This window comes from Pagrus pagrus (assembly GCF_965226575.1).
Source record: "Pagrus pagrus genome assembly, chromosome: 14".
Classification (NCBI taxonomy): domain Eukaryota; kingdom Metazoa; phylum Chordata; class Actinopteri; order Spariformes; family Sparidae; genus Pagrus; species Pagrus pagrus.
The window spans coordinates 16404291-16426558 of record NC_140198.1 but is presented as its reverse complement, the minus strand read 5'-3'; the positions used below and the strand labels follow the sequence as shown (position 1 = coordinate 16426558).

The window sequence follows — 22268 nt, the reverse complement described above, 5'->3', positions numbered from 1 at the left end:
ATGTGTTCATTCATCATTTGACTTAAGATTGATGCAGTAACATTTCTGTCATGAGAAACAAGGGTTTCAAATGACTTTACTTTAAGTTGAAATATACATTAGGGGCCAACAGAAAGTAAAGAGATGCTACAACATCAGCCCTCTGACAGACAATAATTATAACAGTATATTTGTGCAGTTTGCTGTCATCATGGCTCGTTTCAGCTGCTCATACGTAACAAACATCACCACGTTCCAGGAGCCCAGGCGCAAGAAAGATGGCATGAACCTCAAGAGAGAAACAACAGAGAAAACAACATGATTGATTGCACTCTGTCCATATTAATTGCTGTTTTGTACGTTAAGTTTACAGCCATTGGTCCCCTTCCCCTCCTTTATAAATGATTTATATCCTTCATTAATATTGTCCGTGCAGTCAGTGCTTACCCCTTATAAAAAGCAAGCGGTCCCTCTTTGGTCATCATGGCAGCAGCACAACTGAGGACGCCGCTGTACTGGCCCAGAGCGGCGTTCATATATCTTGTCTTGACCACATCAACTGGGGAAGCGATCACTGTTGTGCATAACCCTGCACCGAAGGCTGATACAAAGTGGCAGGGCAGATTATCTGTGGAGTGAAGGCTGAAAGTTACTGCTCCACTCACACACACACACACACACACACATCTATCATCCCTCTGTGTCATGTTGCACTGCAGCCATTGTTTTACCTGTCAGGGGAGTGGACCTGAGGAGTGTTTCTTTGATGAAATCGTACGTCACCAGTTCAGTGCAGTTAACAATTGCATTTCGTGCGATGTTTGGAGCTGTCCCTGTGTGAAAGAGTCATATAAAAACACGTGAAAAGACTTAAAACAAACAATATGCTTTGATACCTAAAGAATGCTCTTGAGCTCAAGCTACCTTTCCATAGACCGTTAATGCCTTCCTCCTTAGCAATGGTCTTGTAAGCATCAATGGTGCCGCAGTAGCGTCTGGCATGCCCAGGAGCCCTGGCCTGTGCCTGGAAGCGGACTTTCACCACATCTGTAGGCTGAGCAAAAGCAACCGCCATGGCACCGGTGGTACATCCTGCAAGCAGGCGGCTGCCGATACCAGCGTCTGAGGCAGAGAGGAGGGAGATGTGAGGCCTGACTGGTGCAAGACAGAAGACATTCACAGATGTTCACAATACTCACGATCAGAGCCTTTAGTGTAGAACTGTTTCACAGAGTCGTAGAGACCAATACGGACAGAGGCGAAGCTCATCTGCCTCTGGAGTCCTGCCACCAGTCCACTGTAAAGACTCCTGGGCCCCTCTGTGCGCACCATGGTGCTGATGGTGCCAAACACTCCTTGATACTTCACTGCAGACTTCACTGAAGCTTTGGCCTCTCCTTGGATCTGTTCAGGAGAAATAAGAGAGGATGGGGGACTTCAGTATAGCTTCTAATGCCTAAAATGCTTTATGGACACAATTTTTTTTTAATGCAACACCAGAATTTGATGTGCTGATAAAAAACCTATTTTACCTGTAGCCGCACTTTGGCTGTGTCCAGGGGAAAGGTGAACAGGTCAGCGATGCAGGCTGCAGTTCCTGCTCCCACAAACTTCACCGCTGCTGATGGAGGCACATCTGCAGGTCCAAATCCAACCATTTTCCAAAAATATTTTGATCAACAAAAGGATTGAAGAGTGGCTTGTTAATGTGGACAGGACAAGAAGCTCCTCCGAAATCTGAAAAAGAGAAATCCCCCAAAACACATTACAAAATGAATGTAATTTACGTTACTTCCAGCTGTTGGGTAGCTAATTTAAAACTCCCATTAGCAGAGGTTGTAGCGATGCTAAATGGGAGACAGCTGTTATTTTCTGTAGATGGAAACAGGATGTGCTCACAGGGATAGCAATGCCTTATAAATTCAATTAAAAAAACTGAATGTTGGTTAGTGATTCTTACCTTTATTAGAGCAGTTTAGGACGGAAACATTAGAGATCAGGATTCTCTAAAGGTGTCCCTCTGGCTGAATTTAGTCCCAGCTATAAATTGGTTTCCTTGTTTTTCCATAGAAGATTTTTCAGAAGTGGTGAGCCTTAAAATCATACTCCAAATCCTGAAGAAAGACAGAAAAAAGAAAATCAACAACAACAGCAGTGGAACAGTATTAACATCAATATAAATACGCCAAGAAAAAATACGTATGGAAGATTTTGACTGTACCGTAATTTGATGAGTGGAAGCTAAAATTCGTGGTGAAATGTCTCTCCGAGCGACAGTGTCCAAATGACTGAGTGCGTGGACAGGATGCAGCAGAGCCTCCTCTTTAAATACAGCCCTGACTGTTACATCATGGCATGTGTTGTTTGGTGCGGCCCCACCCCCATCACCGCATCCATATGAGCTGCCTGCTGGTCAAACAGACCCACTATAAACCTGTCTGTGTGACAAACAGCCTGTGCTTGTATTTGTCTGATTAATGCTTCCAGGAATGTTGTGTTCATGTGTATCTTCTGTTATCTTCTTGAATTCATAATCAAGTTTCTTCTCTATCGTGTCATCAGACATCAACATCATAACAAACACTAGAAACCAGAGTTGTGATTGATAAGAAAGGCGCAGTATATTGAGAATAGGTGAAACTATGATTTCTTAGGTTTTCTGACTTGCTCAAACTCATTTGGTTGAATCAGCTATCTGTTTAAAGGTCTGTACACACAGTGGCATTATGGTACAGCGAGTAAAGACTTGAGGAAGAAATGCTGAGTCACGCTGAAAATACAAGAACACACAGTACATGGCCCGCTGAATTGGATCCGTATGTTCAGACCCATTAAGATCTCACCACGGCTTTTTGTTCCTGCAGTGATAACTGAGGAGCTAAACTGAAAGGCACTGTTACTGAGCACTGTACAGTTGGTTCAAAGAGACGACAAGTATACTATCTGCTGTTTGGTTTAAACACAAACTTTTAAAATCAGATCATATTTTACTGTGTATCTGAACAGTGGTGTATGTACACAAATGTTTCCTTGATAGGGCTCCGACAGGCAAGGCAAGTTTGTTCATATACCATTTAGACACAAGGCAATTCAAAGTGCTTTACAGAGACATAGATATACATTAAGATAAGACATTAAAACATACAGAAAGTGTTAAAATTGTATTTAAAAGACAAAAAAGTTACAGATTAAAAAGTAATGAATCTAACTTTTTGAATAGGCACAGTGAACAGGAATGTTTACAAGCAGTAAATACAGCACTTTATTAAATTAAGACAGTAGTTTTAACATAGTCGTGCTGTGGTTGTAGTTGTAGATAGATTCTGTTTGTCCTACGGGGATAATTTGTTTTCACTGTGTGCATTCGTGCCTCCAGAACAAACAGCAAGATACATTTACACACTACAACATCTGTACATACACAGTGTGTTATCGTGATTAGCGAGCTGTGGAGTTTAGCACTGCATTTTCTCCATTCTCCGCCTAGTTGTTGAGACCTGAGAGGTTGTTAGGAGACCACGTCTGAAGCTGTCTCTGTGTGTAATATGGGATTACAAAACTTGTTCTCGATTAAGACGAGCAGTCATATGATATAAAATATATGCATGGCAAATTGCAATGTTATGAATGAGTGGATGCCTCTCAACGTGGATACATGTTGTCCCTGTGCCTCTTTGATCGGACTGATTCAAGTATGAAACTGCAGCATGAGGAACAGATGAATCAGGAAGCATTCAGGCCCGATGAAGGCCCTCTAAACAAAACTGCACTCATTCAGATGCCCAATGCAAGAGGAGGATGTTGTTTTCTTTCTCGGTTATAAGTCAGAGGTAACTCACTTAATGCTGCATGTCAGCAGCCTACATGCTTGTTGCTTGGGTTATGTAAACGTGGAAATGGTAATTATTCTATATTTGCTTAGTAAGAACAGGTTTTGAAGCCATGTTTTGCTGACTGCTGCTTTCCCAAATCAGCTAGTAGGAAAAAAATATATATATTTCATCGAATATGAACACATAGTGAAGAAATGACATTCAATAAAAGGATAGCAGTTTCTTTTACCATGAAACTTTATGGAGGCTCGTTGGGGACAAACTGGGATCTTTATTCATCAAATTATATCAGAAGAAGAAGTTGTACATATGTGAATTCTGTTTAATTGTATCATTTGCCCCAAAGTTTGAGATGTTTCTTACCACTGTTTTCTACCACAATGAAATTAAAGCAAAATTGTGTAACTTTTTCATCTTAAATTAACAGCTTGAAAATCATGTTGATGGTACAGTGTCTTGTAATAGGGTGAATGGTGTCTCTATCACTTGTTTCTGCACTATGTAACCTCAGTGAGAGGGTAGGATCACAGTGTTACATACATGTTTACTTCAACATACAAGTTTTACATAACATTCTTATGATGTAATGAGTTTTGTTTGTAGTTAGCACCTACATTACATCTGACAAGCTTTTACAGACCTGGGATCTATATTTTCGACAGGGGTGTTGCACTCAAACGGGCGGCGCCAAATCACACAAAATGCCAATTTCTACATAATGTTATTTTAATCCGCTTAAATCCCAAGATGCTCCACTTTCTGTTTTATTAAGCACAAAATGTATAAGTAATCTAATGTATTGCTCCACTTCAGTCACTCTGTGATCTTTTTATATTAAATCGCACTATTAAAACTGTACTCCAGGATTTGATGATTCAAAAAAAGTGAAAGACAAAAGAAATACTAGACAAAAAAATAAATGGCACATCATTTATTAATTTTGGCATCATTTATCACTGTGCACAACATATTTATGACTTATCGACCAGCAATAAATCATGCTATTTACAATGAGCAGCGCATGGATTAACCTATAAACCCCTGACTACATGCATAAACGACGGTAAACACTGTAAACAATCTACAGTACGCAACATAGAAATGGTCACTGTTTAGGCCTGGTGTTGCCAGACTCAATCTGTCTAGTAAATAACAAAATTACACAGCAGCATCATTCATATTATGTCACAGTTCATTCTTGTAAACATGAAAATCCCTCGTCAAAGCTACGGAACAGCCTGCTGATCAAGATTTTACTACATAAGTTAATAAGAGGTCAAACATAACCATTTGGAATTACTCTATCACACCCGTCTTAGATACCTGAATAAGCTTTTTTTCCCCAATTACAATGCAAAAAAAGTGTCTTTATACATGAATCATTCGATCGCTTCCGGTGTTGCAACAATGCCCTCATTCAGGAAGTAAAAGAGCTTCCTGCCATGACCTGCCACTTCCAGGTCTCCCTTTCCAACCGCTGCTCACCACTGCATCACGGTGACATTCAGACTGCAGTCCTGTCCGAAGAAACAAGCGATGAGGTCAAAACGGCGACTCCCAGCTGTGTTGCGCCCTCGTCATGCCTCTTTTAATCTGTTCATACGTCACAAACATCACAATGTTCCAGGACCCCAGTCGCAGGAAGGAAGGCATGAACCTGAAGGAGACAGAAAAGACAATTTGAGAAGAGTCCCAGACTGGTTGTTTTAGTGCTGTTTGCTTCACTGATACATAAGTGTGTTTTTACCCTTTATAGAAGGCTGTGGGACCTTCATGCCTCAGCATGGTGAGAGCACAGTTGATGGCGCTGCTGTACTGGCCAGACCCCGAGTTCATGAACCGTGTTTTGACTACATCCACAGGAGAGGCCACGATTGTTGTGCAGAAGCCTGCGCCAAAGGCAGCAGTGAAGTGGCACGGCAGATTGTCTGAAGGGGAACAGGAGATGAGTCATATCCTTCCACAACAGCTGATATTTGTATTTGGGTGTGAAAGAAATTAGACTGCAGTTTTGGAATACATTTTCTTCGGCAGCTCACCTGTCATCAGGTCATACTTCAGGATGAGCTCTTTGATCACGTCATAGGTCACCAGCTCTGCACAGTTTACAATAGCATTACGGGTGATGTTTGGCATACAACCTAGAAGAAAGGAGAGGGTGGTCTTCAAAACCCGAGGAGGGATTGTTTTTTTATGATATATATGAAGGTTTTTGAAAAAGAAAGAAAGAAGAGAAAGAAGTGGCACCTCTCCAAAGGCCCCGTACTCCCTCGTCTCTGGCAATCGTCTTGTAGGCCTCCAGTGTGCTGTTGTACCTCCTCCCACCGTCAGCCAGTCGTACCTGGGCTTGGAAGCGCACCTTCACCACATCTGTCGGCTGTGCAACCGCCACGGCCATGGCTCCTGTGGTGCAGCCCGCCATGAGCCGAGTGACAATCCCAGCGCCTGTGCAGCAGCACGTGTGTTAGTCACAATGAAGCAGAGGGAGGGATGCAACTTCGTTCATACAACACAATGATACTCACTCTCTGTGCCTCGAGTGTAGAATTGCTTCATGGAGTCGTAAAGACCGATTCGGACCGAGGCGAAGCTCATCTGCCTCTGGAGTCCTGCCACCAGTCCATTGTAAAGACTCCTGGGCCCCTCTGTGCGCACCATGGTGCTGATGGTGCCAAACACTCCTCGATACTTCATCTCACTGCCTTTACCTTTCTGAGATTCTCCCTGAATCTAGACATGAGGATGACGTTTAAAGATTGTTAGCAGCTGGTTTGTTAATATGGAACAGAATGTACAGTTTAAACTGTGTCAAGCCCTCTTAAAGACTGTGCGTCACACCTGTAGTCTGACTTTGGCCGTGTCCAGTGGAAAGGTGACGAGGTCAGCTATGCAGGCTGCGGTGCCGGCTCCAAAGAACTTGACTGCCGCAGAGGGCACCATGTCGTTGGGTTTCATGCCAACCATTTCTACGCCTGGGTTGATGACATAAATGGAAAAACATGCTCTTAATGCTATTTGCCCTGGACCTCTGGTTATATCACACCACATACCAGAAACACAAACCAAGAAAATCATTACAAAGCTTAGACAGGCAGACACTCACTGAATGTAACTGTTCATGTGTACTTGCTCTGATAACATCTACACAACTATAGCAGTGGTTTTCAATCTTTCAAGACAAGATCACAAAGAACACCTGTATTCATTTTCATGCAAAACATCCTGTATAACTTGTCTGATCACTAGAAACACGTTTATTGTTTGGTTCCCTTGAAGGTTTTTTTAAGGTATAGACTTTGCCTTTGTACTAGGAAATGAATGTGTACAAAGAACTGATAAAGTAAATTAAAAACTAATTTGTTACTTGTTGTATAGTTGTGTATTGCAACCAGTGATGGAATGTAACTATGTACATTTACTCAAGTACTGTACTTAAGTACAATTTTTAGGTACTTACTCGAGTATTTCCAATTTTTACTACTCTGTACTTCCACTCTACTACATTTTGGAGGAAAATGCTGAATATCAGATCCGATAATCGACCCATTGTAAACAGTGTAAACATTAATGTAAATATATGTATATTTTACTTTTACCTAAGCTGTGATTGTACATTTATTGCCAGTAAAAAAAATGTTGATACTTAACTACATTTTAGATTAGATACCTTAAGGCTTTTACTTGAGTATTATTCAAATGGGTGACATTCATTTTTATCAAAGTAATATTTTAACACAATATTTTCACTTTTATTCAAGTACGACTTTGAATGGTACTTTGAAAACACTGATTGCAACAATAATCATGTAACATAATCCCACAGCACACCTGGAATTGCCTCACAGCACACCAGTGTGACACGTCTCACCATTTGGGAGCGTACAGTAACTGTGGTAAAAACCTGATCATGCTAGTAATGCTGAATATACTAATATTTATTGTTCATGCCAAACATAAGGCATACCTGTAAGCAATGGTAAAGAAAGGCTTCAAGTTTTCTCAAGAAGTACAGTAGTCTTAGGAAGTGGTTCTGTTGTGGAAATGCCTCGGGCCATAAACTCTGTTAGAAGTGAGCCAGCCGGCATAACACCGCTCACTGAAAACAAAAAACATTCACATTTACCAGCAGAAACTGCATTGTTGGTTTCATTTGTTAATACTTTTATCATTATGATACAGAAAAGCATGCAAAGATGAAGAAGATTTAAACATTTTAACATTTATTTTTCATATCTCTGCGATTAAATATAAATCAGTTAAAAGTGATGAGAAATGGTGCACGCTTCGTAAAAAGCTCTATTGTCTTCATGTCAAAATTACCTAAGTAGTGTTCCAGGAAGTTATAATCCAGAGAACAATATGTACAATTCTTCAGGCAGTTAGTTCCTTGAGCGTCCTCGTCTCATGCTGTCTGCTTACTCTTCGCTGTCGAACAAGTTCCTCAATTTATAGGCACCTTTTGCACATGACTTGGGGGCAAACCCACAAGTAATACACACCTGTCATGTGTGTCCTGTGTTTACCAGCGTCTGTGTGTCAAAGCTGGATATTCGAGCACTTGTTTATCTGCTCCCCACAGTGCTGTCATGACAGCCCAGTATGAACTCTGTGAGCATGTTTACAGTGTTTTCTTGTTGTTTTACAGTTCATTTTACAATTAAATTTTACACACCAACAGCATCGTGAATATTTACTTAAAGTTTTGGCACAAATTCTAGCTTCAACACGTGTGGTTACAGGCTCATATTACTACACAGACGTCAAGGAGCAAACCCTGTGTTTCTATTGGTTGGTATATATGGCCAATCAGACAGGGAGGCCTGTCTGGATTCCCTAAATGTTTTCATGGGGCATTTGAGTAGCTGACAAGAGTTCTCTGGGGGCAAAACACATTCACTACATCATTTCCGCTGTGTGTCCAACCACAACTCGTTCAGGAGTTTTTGAATTTCTCTCCTCCCTGCAAGTAATAAAGTTATGAAACATTCCAAGCAAAGGAACCGCCATCTTTCTCAGCCAATCCATACTGTGAACGAGAGTGGGTGGATGCACGTGGCATCTGTATGTAATCAGTCAAGCCATTAGCATCTGTCAGGGCAAACCGGCAGCAACCAAAGTCGGGACTGGACACTGAATGGAGAACGTTAGAGAGGGGAGACACTTTGTCAGTAGAGTGCTGCTGTCCTGTTCGTGCATTCCTCAGCACATGTGACTTTCCATTGCAGCTCCAGGTCAGGGCCCCGGCAGGCTTACGTCAAGTCATGAGGTTGACTGTGCAGAAGTGTTTCTTGTACCTATCTAAGGTTTCACCTGCTGGAACATGCAGCAGGATGTTTCTCTCTTCCCAAAGCTGGATGTTTTTCCCATATACTTTTTTTCTGCTCCTCTGTTTACCTAGTGTATCCTAGTACTTTGATAATGTATAGGCATTACTGTATACAGATCAAATCTGTTTCATAATCCAAATAATCATAATCAAAAAATAAAGTTTTTTTCTCAAACACTACTCCGTCTAACTGATGATGTTTAATGCATTATCAATAGCAGGCATTCAATCAAAGGGGTTTCTGTTTCTCCAAGTCTTCGGTCCAAATTACTCCAAACTCCTGCTCTGTTCTGCTCAGTGGTCATGGTCACCTCTACAAACCCGCGCCAGCTGCACAGTTTTGTGTTTTTATCGGTCCATATTCAGGGATTTCATTGGCCTGTTTGTGATCAGATATCTACAAACAAGCTTCTTGTATTGGCTACAAGAATGCAGATGAAAGGTTTAGATATTAATTCAAATTGTACTTAGTACTCAATCATGATTTTAAAGGAAGTAAGTAGATTACATGGTGTAATGCATACTTACTTACAAATTAAGTTACAGACTTGAAAATATTGTCAGAAAAGTACAAAAAAATGGCTTAATTACAGTAATTTGAATAGCTGTAATTAGTTACTTCCGCCACTGCATATTCCATGTGAGACATTTCCAAAAACTCCTTGGGTGTGTACTGAATGTGGGCTGCTGGTTGTGATTTTGGGTCCATTAAGGCAAGGCAAGGCAAGGCAAGTTTATTTGTATAGCACAATTCAGACACAGGGCAACTCAAAGTGCTTTACAGGCGCATACAATTACAGTAAAACATTTAAAATACATTAAAACAAAACATTAACATTAGCATTTGAAAGGCACAGTGTGTCCATTTTGTCTTTTGATAATAACTTTTACTCAAGTGAATTCCCAGCATTTATTTGATCAATAATTGATTTTCTGTCAATTCATTTTTCAATTCTTTTCATTATCAAGCTTCATTGCTATTATTTTTTAGTATAATTACTGCCACTTGTTGTGATCGATACATCATCAGTTATTGGCATGACTGTTCTGAGGTTTTTGAAAGCACTGAGAGCTCAAAGAACAACGTGACGCGAAGCAGAGCTCAGCTCAGCAATGGTCCAAAGTTTAATCAACACAGGAATACAAAGCCTACAATCAGGAACAAAAACGTACCGAAATTCTTAAGATAAGACGGAAGAACATACAGTAGACACAGATGGGTAGAAAACATATGGGGTGAGTCAAGGTTAGATAAAAAGGCTACTTTGGGAAAAACATTTCACAACAATACTACTTGTAGTAGTAGTAGGAGTTGTTGAAGTAGTACTGTAGTAGTCGTAGTAGTAGTAGTAGTAGTAGTAGTAGTAGTAGTAGTACAAGGCTAGTAGTAGTATTTATTTTACCTATAGCATACAAAAGAAATTAGCAAGGATGCTGGAGATCAGTCACGGTTGGGGGTGCTGTGAGGTCAGTCATAATGGCATCAGTGCGCAACATTAATGTTCTGATAGTTTTTATAATGACTTATTTTAAGGGGAGCAGCCGCCCCCTCCGCACCCCTACTGTCCCTCCCCCACTATATCTTCTTTAGTCATATATAAAGACATTTTAGACACTGTGTCCACAGGTGTTTGGACAAAGAGATTAAAGGCAATAGTCCATTTTAAAGCATTTTGAAAGGTGCACTATGTAGTTTTGGGGAAGAAATTGAAATCAGAAGAGAAAGATCTTCATTGACTGATTTATGCGTAAACTGAATAAACAAACTGACCTTAAAGGGTAACTCAATATAATACTGTTTAACATTGTTTATATTTGGCGGACCCTGCCACCTTTCTAGCTTCAAACAGTGTCCTGGGGGTTACCTCATTATTATTGTAAATATTAGAATTCTGAGTTTGAATTTCTTCTCCAAAACTACATAGCGCCCCTGTAAAGGTTGGATTAATCTGGATTTTGGATCTTTGATATTTTCTTAATATTATGTCATTTGTGAGCCAATGACTGTAAATGATTCAACCTTAAACCCAGAAAAGAGGGGAGCTGCGTCCACCACCTGCTTTCTTGACCCGATGCTAAAAACAGGTTCCTGTCTGAGAACGCTGTGTGAATAACCTTTGAGCACACATCCCGACCAGTAAACAACTCGCTGGTCCGGCTTCAACCAGCCTGCTTTGACCTCCTCGACAGCCCTTGGAAAAGAAACTGAGCAGGCAGACTCTCGTCACCGCTGCGCTCTCCTGCACTTGGAATACCATGAACCATGAATGAGTGCTGTGAAACAGCTAATCTCCATTACATTTTAAATATAGACCATTACACTATAAATAATCGAAGCTGCTGCATCACCTAAAGGTTAGTGGGGCACAAGTACGGTCCATGTCCCCAACTTCTGTCTTAACTTAATTAGGTAAGAGGTGACTGAAAAGAAAGTGAAGCAGCATCACCGTCACTTCACTTCTCTGAGTTCAATTGTTGGTTTTCATCTTGATTAATTAATTTCTTTAAATATTTTCTAAGTGATCCTCTTCTATGATTTTAGACTCTTTAATCAACCTCATCAAACGCTTCTGGAATCCATTTTCACACATGAAGAGATATTTCACTGGGACAACAAATGGACCCACATACCAAGAACGACTCAGCTGTTCATACTAAGCTTTGGCTGGCATTGTTGGTCACAAAGCAGTTTTTATTTCAGCTCTCAGTGGTGTAAACATAAAAATCTGCACACTGTGTATGTGGCTATCAGTAAACATAATAACAAAACATTTCAATATTGAATGTACTGTATAAATGAGGGGAAGGTAACAGAGTCTGATATACATCCATTCTGTCAGAACAGGATGTTCAAAAGACGGGTTGGCTGAGGACATAAATGAACCTCTAACGTTAGGCTACATCAGAGGATAAACAGCCCATGACTAAACACGCTGAAATCAGTGAACATAACACCAAAATAGAGAAGAAACATTGATCAACATTTTCACAAACATATTGTCATCATGAAATGATTTGGCTTGTAAGAATATTGACATGGAAGGGACACACATGAAATTTTCCAAATAACTCAGGGAGTAAACGTCCTATCTTCACCCCCTCATTCGGTCTGACAGCTATAGTTGAGGTCAAACACAAAGTGCTTTTAAGCATTCACTCGTGAAGTGTTTTTTCGACCAACCATCAGAGAGAATCCATGGTCACATGTTCCCCATACATACTGTGCACTGTTGACCACAGCTGGAGAGTCAATCTTGCTTGGATAGAAAAGGTGAAAACAACATGTTGGATTTGAGCTGAACTTATTTTACTAGTTATTACAAAAACATGTTTTTCACAGGTAGCTGTTTTTTCTAAAGTGATGTGTGGACACAGTATTGGAAGCTATTGTTCAGTCATATGGAAGTTTAAGGTTTAAAGGTGTAATGTGGAAAATTTAGTGCAGTCCAGGAGGATCTTAGGAGAAATATAATATTCACCTGAAACTAAGAATGGTTGTGTTTTCGTTACCTTAAAATGAACTTTTTCTATCTAGTAAGTGAGCAGGTTTGAGGTACAATTTGAGGTAAAACTCTTCATAAAAGCAAAAAAAAAAGCCCTGAACATTGACAGAAACTGAGCCATCGCAGAAATATAAATACTTTTTTGTACTTACATAAATGATCCTAAAAGTTCAAAATATGAAATCAAACAATCAAATTCAATTAAAACCTACTGATATCAATCACAGCAGCTCCTCTCATAAATGGGTGAAAGCTGAAAATGTACATGACCAACAGCGTTCCCCCTCACCCTCTGCCTCTTCCGTTCCCTTCCTGTGCCTCTCACAATCAAATTAACAAGTCTGAAACGATAGACGATCAGCTGTCGCAACAAACTCTTGAACTCTTTATGTAACTGCATTTACAAGTCTCTTAAATGTCGCCTGTTGAATAACAGTGACTCCGATTACAGGACCGAAGCTGCGACTTTAGTGATGATAAAGCAGAATCTCCCAGTGATCATAACCATATTATAATACTTGCAATATCATTAGTTAATAATATTACTATTAACCTACTGGATATTTCTCAAGACATTTCTCAGCAGCAAGAACAGTCTGCTGTACTAGTCTGCTGTACTGTACTAAACTTGATGAAGTTAAGATATCCTGTTTTTTTTAGCCCTTGTATGGGTATAGTTAAGAAAAAAGTGGTCTAAATGCAAGCTGAGATAACCATGATGACATCACCGTGACATCATCAGAGTAATGTTTTCAGACCCACAGAAGACACTGTACAGCTGTTTTTAATACCTGAATAAGACCAACCATGACAGATTACCTGACCTTCATTTGTAAAATAGGTGGAGTGCCCCTTTAAGTAAGTTGTCTCATGGGTAGAGTATACTGCTGCCACCTTGTGTTCAAGGATATTGTAAACAAGAGTAAATAACATGCAAAGTGCTGATGCTGTTAAATTCATAAGCCAGTTACATTACAACCAGTAGCTAAATGTTAGTAAAGTTAACCACTGTGTCACTGACTGTATGCAAACCATTGTTTGGTCTGTGTAAGATAGATGGTGATATCATGTGTCAACTAGCTGCACAGTGGTACTACAGTGCAATGCTTAGCACTCGGGACTCTGAATCCAGTGATCCGAGTGGAACCTAGTTCAAGACAGGAGGCTAATTCAAGAACTCAAATAACACAAAGTCAATATGACAATGACATAGCACACTCACAGTGCAGTAGAAGAAAGTCATTAAAGGCTTAGAAACCCCAAACCACTGCACAGCTAGCAATGCATGCATGTAGGCTGTGGCGAACACAGCCTCACCAGAGACTGCACTGTGGCAAAAGTTGAGCCATTAGATATCTCAGCATAGTGTACTATATCCTGTCATATTCAGAGTGGCCATGAAAGAAGAGAGTGAACTTCTCTCTTTGGGCAACCCTGTATAAATAAACATAAGTTAAACCAACTCAAAAGACTAATTACATTTACAACCAGTCAACAATTGCTTTTTTTGTTTTTTTGCATAGTGAATTACTGTTGCTGGTTGTCAGTCTCTCATTATGTTCTGTGTTTTCTTGATATCATGCATGAAAACCTATGTAGTGGTTCCATGGTGTAATGGTTAGCACTCTGGACTTTGAATCCAGTGATCCGAGTTCAAATCTCGGTGGAACCTGATTTAAGTTTGTGAGACATAAACACCAACTTGACAATGAAAAACAATACTTACAGCCTGCATAAGTTAGCTGTAGGAATTTAATGTTGGGTGAGGCATTGGGCAGCACAATGTTACCAAGAATGAGCACCTGCTTTGATGGTAGATGCCTAACTGGAGGTTGTGTTGTGGCAAAAGTTGAGCCAGTATACATCATAGGATGGTGTATGAATTAACATATTTATTCACTATATTATGATCAGTTTTTTTACAATATAGAACCTTTTTCTGAAAAAGCATTCAAGACAGTCAATTTCTATTTCTAAACTAACCAAATCTTTTTCTAATCCATATATATATAACCTTTTTAAATGTCATGGTGATTTAAGCTCTCCTATGTCTCACAAACTTAAATCAGGTTCCACTGAGATTTGAGCTCGGATCACTGGATTCAAAGTCCAGAGTGCTAACCATTACACCATGGAACCACTACAAACTGTGTCATTTCAATTTCTGGCCACTTGGGGGCACAATAACTCTTAAACAAAATGAGCTTCTGCTTGAAACATGGTTCACACACAGAGCAGACACTTTCCTGCTGCCATGTAACTTTAAATGTTGTTTAGATGACTTCTGTCATTTTAATATGCAGTTTCTGTGGAGATCCCGATGACTGGTTTTCTATAACACATGTAACAAATGAAATCAGTTTATTCTACATGACTATAAATGCAAACACACACTGTTACTTATTATTATTATTATTCTATCTCGTTGGTAAGCATTTAATGCACTTACAGTGGACTCGAGTAACGTTACCTTCACTTCGCCTGTCTCTCTAAAGACGTTGGCTTTGTTAAAGCCCCTTTTCGGTTTCACATATGTCCCTAAAACATGTCTATTTATTCATGGATGGATATGGATTTGTTTTTTTTATCACCAAAACAGCAGGTTGAGGAAAGAGAGTGAGGTCAAAATCATGTTACCTGTTACCTGAATATCCCACAGCAACCCAATTTAAATTAGAATAATGTTATAAATTAACATGGAGCAACCACATAGTTATAATGCCATGTCCATGAACAATATGACTCTCTTAGTTATACATGTATTTAATAAAGTCACCTTTAATCACGTAACCTTAGTGGTTCAAAATTAAAAGTAGCCTAGTAGTAGTAGAGAGTATCTGACCAAAACTGACAGTAGCACACATACACACATACACACACACACACACACACACACACACACACACACACACACACACACAGTCGGTGTAAAAGTATTGCTGTAAGTTAAAATATAATTTATAGAAAAATATTAATGTTTTTTTATTCAATGACATGAGTGATTTAGGAGAATGGTTAAACACTAAACAAGGCCCCATGTGACCTTTTTTTTAGGGGCTGAGCACCCCCAAAGGTCTGAATTTATTTTTTTTAAAAATTTAAAAAAACTACGTAAATTCAAAAATGTGCTAACCTGGTAATATCAACCATCTAATTTGTCTCTAATATGAGCCGTCTGTCTCAATCTTAAGAGGGTACCTCTTTACTTTATCATCTGCTTTTTTTAGGACAATACACAAGGGCATTATTATTATTATTGATTTTGATTGTATTGGGGGAAATATTGCCTTTCTTTGGTAATGCGGATTACTTTTAAAAGAAAGAATAAAAAAAAACCTTTTAAATCAAATAAAACATCTCTGAAGGAAAACAAAGCAATGGTGCTTTGTAGGTGATATTACAGTCAGTAGATGGCAGTAATTCTTTGAAAGGTCCGTGCTAACCTGCGAGGAACGCATAACCGTAGAAGAAGAAGACGACCCAAAATAATCACAGCAGCCACCGAAGAAGAGTCGCTGCTAGCCGTTAGCCTGTCAGGAAAACGTAGCGTTAACTGAGATTTACCCAATGCCTGGCTAGCGTCGCTGCAGGTGTCGAAGATAATCATATGCTGCGAAAGAGAGGGAAGGTCGCATCACACAGTTCCTGACAGAGACCGACCCCGCCTTCGACAACATGGAGAAACAGTTGCATTTAAACCTGTTACCCTCCAGACCTCCTATGGCTGGTGGTTTTCAGTCCGGCTCCAAAATGAAAATGGGGTGAGTTAGCTAGCATCCTATTAGCTTGCTGTCAACTCTGCTGGCTGTCTAAGGTTACATTTTATAATATGCGTCATAACATGAGTTGTCCTCTGTCCCATTACACTCACATCTTTACTGTTTGTTAAAGGACAGGACAGCAATGACTGCGTTAGCTAGCTGAGCTAGCTGTTGTTACCAGAGTTATGACCAACAGTGGCGAATCAAACGTAGTTTTGAAATACAACATAAGCATTATGTTTTTCTAGGTTGTATTCAGTTCAGTCTGATAGTGAACATTGCTCATTAGCTAACTAATATTAGCCCAGACATGTCAGAGTAAGAGTGAGCCTGCATGACACACCATAAAAAGCGTGTGATGATATTAATCTTGATATAAGATTAAGTGTTCTCTGAGGTCAGATTAGATGTTATTATGAGCTGCAGGGTTTGGACCACCCTCAGTTTTCATTTCAACAGCATGTGCAGTAAACATCAGGGCCTGTTTCTGGCTTGTTTACATCACCATGTTACTATAGCTTTATAAACAAGTTTTTGCTTTGGTTAGAGACCTAAGTTTGGGGTTTGAATGAATCGTTATCCAAGTTCTCTTGACTGTGTGAGAATAATTGAAACTACACCACCAACATGTAGAAACACTAACTTTACCCTGAAAAAGTCTTAAGTCTGCAGTTTCTGGTCAGTTAAGTAACCTGCAACCAGAGCATTAGAAAACCTTAATGTGTACACGTATGGCTGCTTTAGGTCTGAGGTAAAGAAATAATAATGTTAGAAGGGATGACACTGAGTGAAACACTGATGTTGCAGCGTGTGTATTGCTCTTGTTGAAAAATATTTATTGAATTTTAATTCCATTTATTGCTTGCATTAGAATTTGATTATCCCTGTTTGTTAAAAAGCTTAAGTGTCTACAAAGATGTATGTCTTGCTCAATGTGTTTTAATTATCCTGCTGCAGTATGAGATTGGTCCATATTTTACTTATCTTTTTTTTTAATGTTTTTTAATTTTTTTTAATACAGACCTGGACGGAAGAGAGATTTCTCCCCCCTGCCCTGGAGTCAGTACTTTGAAACCATGGAAGACGTTGAGGTGGAAAATGAAAATGGCAAAGATATATCCTTGTCTGCTGCTTCTGTTTGCCAGGAGAAAGTTCAGCATGAATTATTGAAACTTTGGTGGCACCCAGAGCATTCAGATCTAACTAGGTCATGTCAGGTTTAGCCACCTCTTTATACCAGTGTGCTATATAACTTCAATATGGTATGGAGAACTATCAGTTTATTAAGAATGAATCATTATTGTCTTTTAAACAGCATCTGCTTACTTTATTACTCACACACAGCTCTGGTATGAATTTCCTTGACTACCTTGAACATTTTCAGAATTTACTGCAGTGGTTCCCATGGTCCTGTGCTGCTCCTGCTCCACGGAGGAGGCCACTCTGCACTCTCCTGGGCAGTGTTCACTGTGAGTATGAGAACTTACAGAAACTCTACAGCCTCTTGACTCTGATAAATGTTTAAAATACACAGCGACAGTCTGTGGAATATTTATGGAGATATTCGTATATTTCAGCATGTTCGCTGAACAATATTTGATTTTAAGTGGTTTCCGTATGTGTCTTGCAGGCCGTCATATACAGCAGGATCAACTGCAGAGTGGTGGCCTTGGACCTTCGTGCTCATGGTAAATATAGGTAGTCACAAGGCACATTTCTTTTATGATTTAGGAAATGGAGACGTGTCAGTTTGGTTAGTTGGTATTATCAATCCCCTTCACACACAGTTCTCTGTCATTCACTATTTAATGTACTGCAGTGTAGTCAAAAGGGGAAATGTATGATGGCTGTTGATTTAAAAATATGTTTACATTGACTCTGTTTAAGTTGATTCTAGTTGCTCCTTATATTGCAAAGCGACATGGTGATGACATAATGCAGTGCCAGGTATTTTGTTGTCAGTAGAAAATCAGGGGTCCCTTTTTTTTTTAATAGATTTATTTTACTGTTTAATTTGCAGCTCCAGTACCACAAATTATTGAGTAGTGAAATTGCTGTCCCAGAGTAGCTTGATCTCATCACTACCTTACACAACCTGTAATTATAGGCCAACTCTCCCCATATCAAGTGATCATGGGGGAACTCCTACTACATCATTACACCATCTGGCAGATCTAATTTCTGCTCTTTCCTGAGCTTATATGAAGCAAATGGTAAATTCTGCTTCTCTCTCTCTCATCACCTGCAGGCGACACCAAAGTGAAAAATCCTGATGATCTCTCTGCAGACACTATGGCCAAGTAAGTTGCTGTGCAGTTAAGATTTGTTTAAGATTTGCAAGTCCAGAAGGTCGAAATCTGTCATAAAGATGATAAACTACCATTTAGTTGTGAAAGTGAAACTACATCTCTCGCCTTTGACAACATAAGTAGCCAACGTCACAGTGGCACATTTCACCTCGTTCTTTCCGAATGCAGGAAAAAGTGTTAAAAGAGGAAAACAGCACTATGAGTCTGGCCAAGTTGAGAGCTGCAGCTACGCAGTGGGGGATTTAGTCAGTTCTGTAAGAGCTAGCATGTGGGACCAGCTCTCAAGTGAGCGTTTTAAAGTCCCTCTCCTGGCATTAAACACCTGAAAACTCATCTCTCACAATTATATATTTGAAGGTTTTTTACTTGGAAAAAATCCCTGCGTGGATGTGATGCTAAAACTTTGCCTCATTAAGTATGTGAGGGTCTATTGATATGCAAATGAACCTAGACTCTAGCTGACTCTGATGATGATGTGTATCCTGATAAATACTGACACTTAAGATGTAAATATAACAAAGTTAACAAATTATTCTTGCTTTTTTCTTTCAAAAGGGATATTGGCAAAGTGGTAGAGGCGCTCTATGGAGAGAACCCTCCTCCAATCATGATTATCGGACACAGCATGGGTGGAGCCATTGCAGTTCACGCAGCCGCTGCCAATCATATACCATCTCTGCTTGGCCTCTGTGTCATTGACGTCGTAGAAGGTTTGTGCCTTCTCAAATAAGAGCATCAAAGATGGATGTTGTTCAGTTTATTTTTATGTTTTGTTGATTTTACTCCTACTATAATTAGCAGTGAACATATATGACACATACTCATGACCAATTTTTTATTAAATTAATGAACAACATTGACGAGGGGTTTATTAATGTCAGTTGTGTTAATCGCATTCAGGTACAGCAATGGATGCTTTGAACAGTATGCAGAATTTCCTCAGAAGTCGGCCAAAGACATTTAAATCTCTGGAGAATGCCATTGAGTGGAGGTAAACATGAAACATGATTATTTAACATTAGGTACCGAAACTAAGAGGAGGCCTGTTGAAAGCGTTGCCCATGTTTTGGACAACCTTCAGTTTGGAAAGGACGTTTTGATTTTATGTGTATTTTGATTGTCCAGTTTTAATGGCCTTTATTCTTTCCTTTTTGCTTTCAGTGTGAAGAGCGGCCAGATCCGAAACATGGAGTCAGCACGAGTATCAATGGGAGGCCAGGTGAAAAAGTATGTCAGCTCTGTTTATCATTGAACATCAAGTCTTGTGTGGTTTTCATGTTTCAAGTTTCATGTTCTGCATGTTAATTTGCTCTGTTTTGACTCACAGATGTGAGGAATCCACCAGCAGTCCAGGTGTGTCTAATAGCATCGGTGAAGGTATAATAGAAGAAGAAGAGGATGAAGAAGTGGAAGAAGAATCCAATAAGAAGAGGATGAAAGAAGATGATCAAGAGGTTCTGTCTCTCTTATTCTTTGTCTTTCTGTAGTAACTAGGGCTGCAACTAACGATTGTTTTCATTACTGATTGTTCTCTAATTATTTTTACTGTTAAATGATTGTTTTGTCTATGCAATATCAAAGAATTCTGAAAAATGCTGATCGCCATTTCCCAGAGCCCAAAGTGATGCCTTCATATCATCGTTGCAGCTCTAGCGGCAATGTGTCTTTAAGAGCTTGAAAAGTATCTAAATATGTTGATTTCTTCCACGCAGATAAAAAAGGACACCGTGTTTACCTGGCGAGTGGAGCTGTCAAAGACAGAAAAATACTGGGAGGGCTGGTTCAGAGGCCTGTCTGCCCTCTTTCTCACTTGCCCTGTACCAAAACTACTTCTGCTCGCAGGTTAGATCTCTCACAGTGAACTTTCAGTATTATATGGTAACCCAAATACATAAAAAGGATCCTGACAGGCAGTTTTTGTGGATTTTCAGGTCATGTCCCACAAGTTTAGATGAATACAAATAATTCAAGTTTCATTCCAAGCTATTATATCACTGACTGCACAATTTCACCCCTGACTTAATCCCTTGTGCAGGAGTGGACAGGCTTGACAAAGACCTTACTATTGGACAGATGCAAGGTAAGGAGCACAAACTGAGATTTTATGAAGAGTTGTCCATTTTCTTTGTACCACATTTGTTTAGGTTTGTCACAATAATTCCGTTATCGACCCATCTTACACATTAGGGCTGTCAACAAATATTTGAAATTCGAATATATAATATAATTTAAAAAAAACAATAATGAAACAGACATTCAATTCAGTAAAAGTTCATTTGGGATTTTTATCAAAAATACATTGAAGTGACAATTTTGACAGTCCTTGTACACATCTTACTGTACATATCTTATCAGCTTATTAGTGTATGTACATGACCTCAATCTGCCCGTTGTGTTTTCATAAGAATGGCAAGAACATTTACTATGTAGCAAGGTTGTCCCTTTGATATATTTTTTTTTTTTTTTCACATTCCAATTCAAATGTCTGAATATTATGCATTACAGGGTCATTGCTCTTTGAATGCTATGAATGAATACACAGACCTCACAAATATCCATCATGTCATTGTTTGTCCACAGGAAAGTTTCAGATGCAGGTCCTCCCTCAGTGTGGTCATGCTGTCCATGAGGACGCACCTGAAAAAGTGAGCGCTGTTTTCCTTAACGTACTCTGTGGGCTGTATTTATAGACCTAAAACATTGTCTGAATGAATGTATAATGCCTGTTGATAGGCCAAAACAATAGGTTTTACATGCCAAATCTTAAAAAAAAAATCACACTGCGATATCTACATATAGACTCTTTTTGATCCAGATTCAGTTTGCTGTTGCTACTTTCTTAACTTAGCCCTCTGTCATCTGTTGCTAGGTAGCAGACGCTCTAGCAACATTTATGGTCCGGCACAAGTTCACTGAGTTTAAAGAAGGATACCTGTGGTGAGTGAACTTCCTACTAAAGAATGTATACACTACACAAGATTTGTCAGATTTTTAAGTAGTAGTTGATGGTATTCATAATACATTTAATGATAATTAAAAAAAAAAAAAAGTATTTACATTGTTTTTGTGTAGAATTATTAATTAAGAGACTGGGCTGTAGATGCAGAATATCTAATTTTGTGTAACAATCTTTCCACAGCTAATTTCCAGTTTTCAGTCTACATAGCCAGCAGCCATAGAAGAAATGTTTCAAGATTCATCCACATCCTCGCCTGTACAATTAAACAGCAAATTAAGGAAAATATAACTATTATTATTATTATTATTGTTGTTATTATTATTATTTCGCTTCTGTTATGTGATACTTTGCCTTTTAGCTTTTGCCTTATTTTTATTTGAAAACACTGGGATTTGATTGTACTTTTCCTTTACAATATATTTTTTTTAAATCTTTGAATGCTCTCCTTGTTTAATGGCTTATTTTGAGTGACTGCATCATCGTTAATGTGTTTGTAATGTTTGAATTCAATTCAATGATTAAAGATGGACGCTGTAAAAATGTTACCCCATGCTTGTATATTTGGTACGTGTATTAAAAGGACATCGTGATCATTTTA

At 39.2% G+C, this 22268-nt stretch overlaps 3 protein-coding genes across 3 annotated transcripts; 1 reads left to right on the top strand and 2 right to left on the bottom strand.

Moving 5' to 3' along the window:
* Nucleotides 1-9: 9 nt before the first annotated feature.
* LOC311269578 (dicarboxylate carrier UCP2-like) lies at nucleotides 10-2393 on the bottom strand. The gene is made up of 8 exons (XM_084373792.1): nucleotides 2201-2393; nucleotides 1940-2093; nucleotides 1512-1716; nucleotides 1179-1383; nucleotides 904-1101; nucleotides 711-812; nucleotides 427-607; nucleotides 10-268 (listed from the first exon to the last, which is right to left on the bottom strand). The coding sequence occupies exons 3-8, from the start codon at nucleotides 1635-1637 to the stop codon at nucleotides 157-159; spliced, it is 924 nt and encodes a 307-aa protein (XP_084229918.1). The 5' UTR covers nucleotides 1638-1716; nucleotides 1940-2093; nucleotides 2201-2393; the 3' UTR covers nucleotides 10-156.
* Nucleotides 2394-4728: 2335 nt separating this feature from the next.
* LOC311269577 (dicarboxylate carrier UCP2-like) lies at nucleotides 4729-8268 on the bottom strand. The gene is made up of 8 exons (XM_084373791.1): nucleotides 8133-8268; nucleotides 7777-7908; nucleotides 6651-6784; nucleotides 6338-6542; nucleotides 6060-6257; nucleotides 5852-5953; nucleotides 5560-5740; nucleotides 4729-5469 (listed from the first exon to the last, which is right to left on the bottom strand). The coding sequence occupies exons 3-8, from the start codon at nucleotides 6774-6776 to the stop codon at nucleotides 5355-5357; spliced, it is 927 nt and encodes a 308-aa protein (XP_084229917.1). The 5' UTR covers nucleotides 6777-6784; nucleotides 7777-7908; nucleotides 8133-8268; the 3' UTR covers nucleotides 4729-5354.
* A 7847-nt stretch (nucleotides 8269-16115) lies between these two features.
* Nucleotides 16116-22268, top strand: ppme1 (protein phosphatase methylesterase 1). The gene is made up of 14 exons (XM_084374474.1): nucleotides 16116-16402; nucleotides 17424-17519; nucleotides 17781-17871; nucleotides 18033-18090; nucleotides 18651-18702; nucleotides 19267-19421; nucleotides 19612-19702; nucleotides 19873-19938; nucleotides 20039-20165; nucleotides 20424-20553; nucleotides 20747-20791; nucleotides 21292-21356; nucleotides 21581-21648; nucleotides 21851-22268. The coding sequence occupies exons 1-14, from the start codon at nucleotides 16317-16319 to the stop codon at nucleotides 21852-21854; spliced, it is 1134 nt and encodes a 377-aa protein (XP_084230600.1). The 5' UTR covers nucleotides 16116-16316; the 3' UTR covers nucleotides 21855-22268.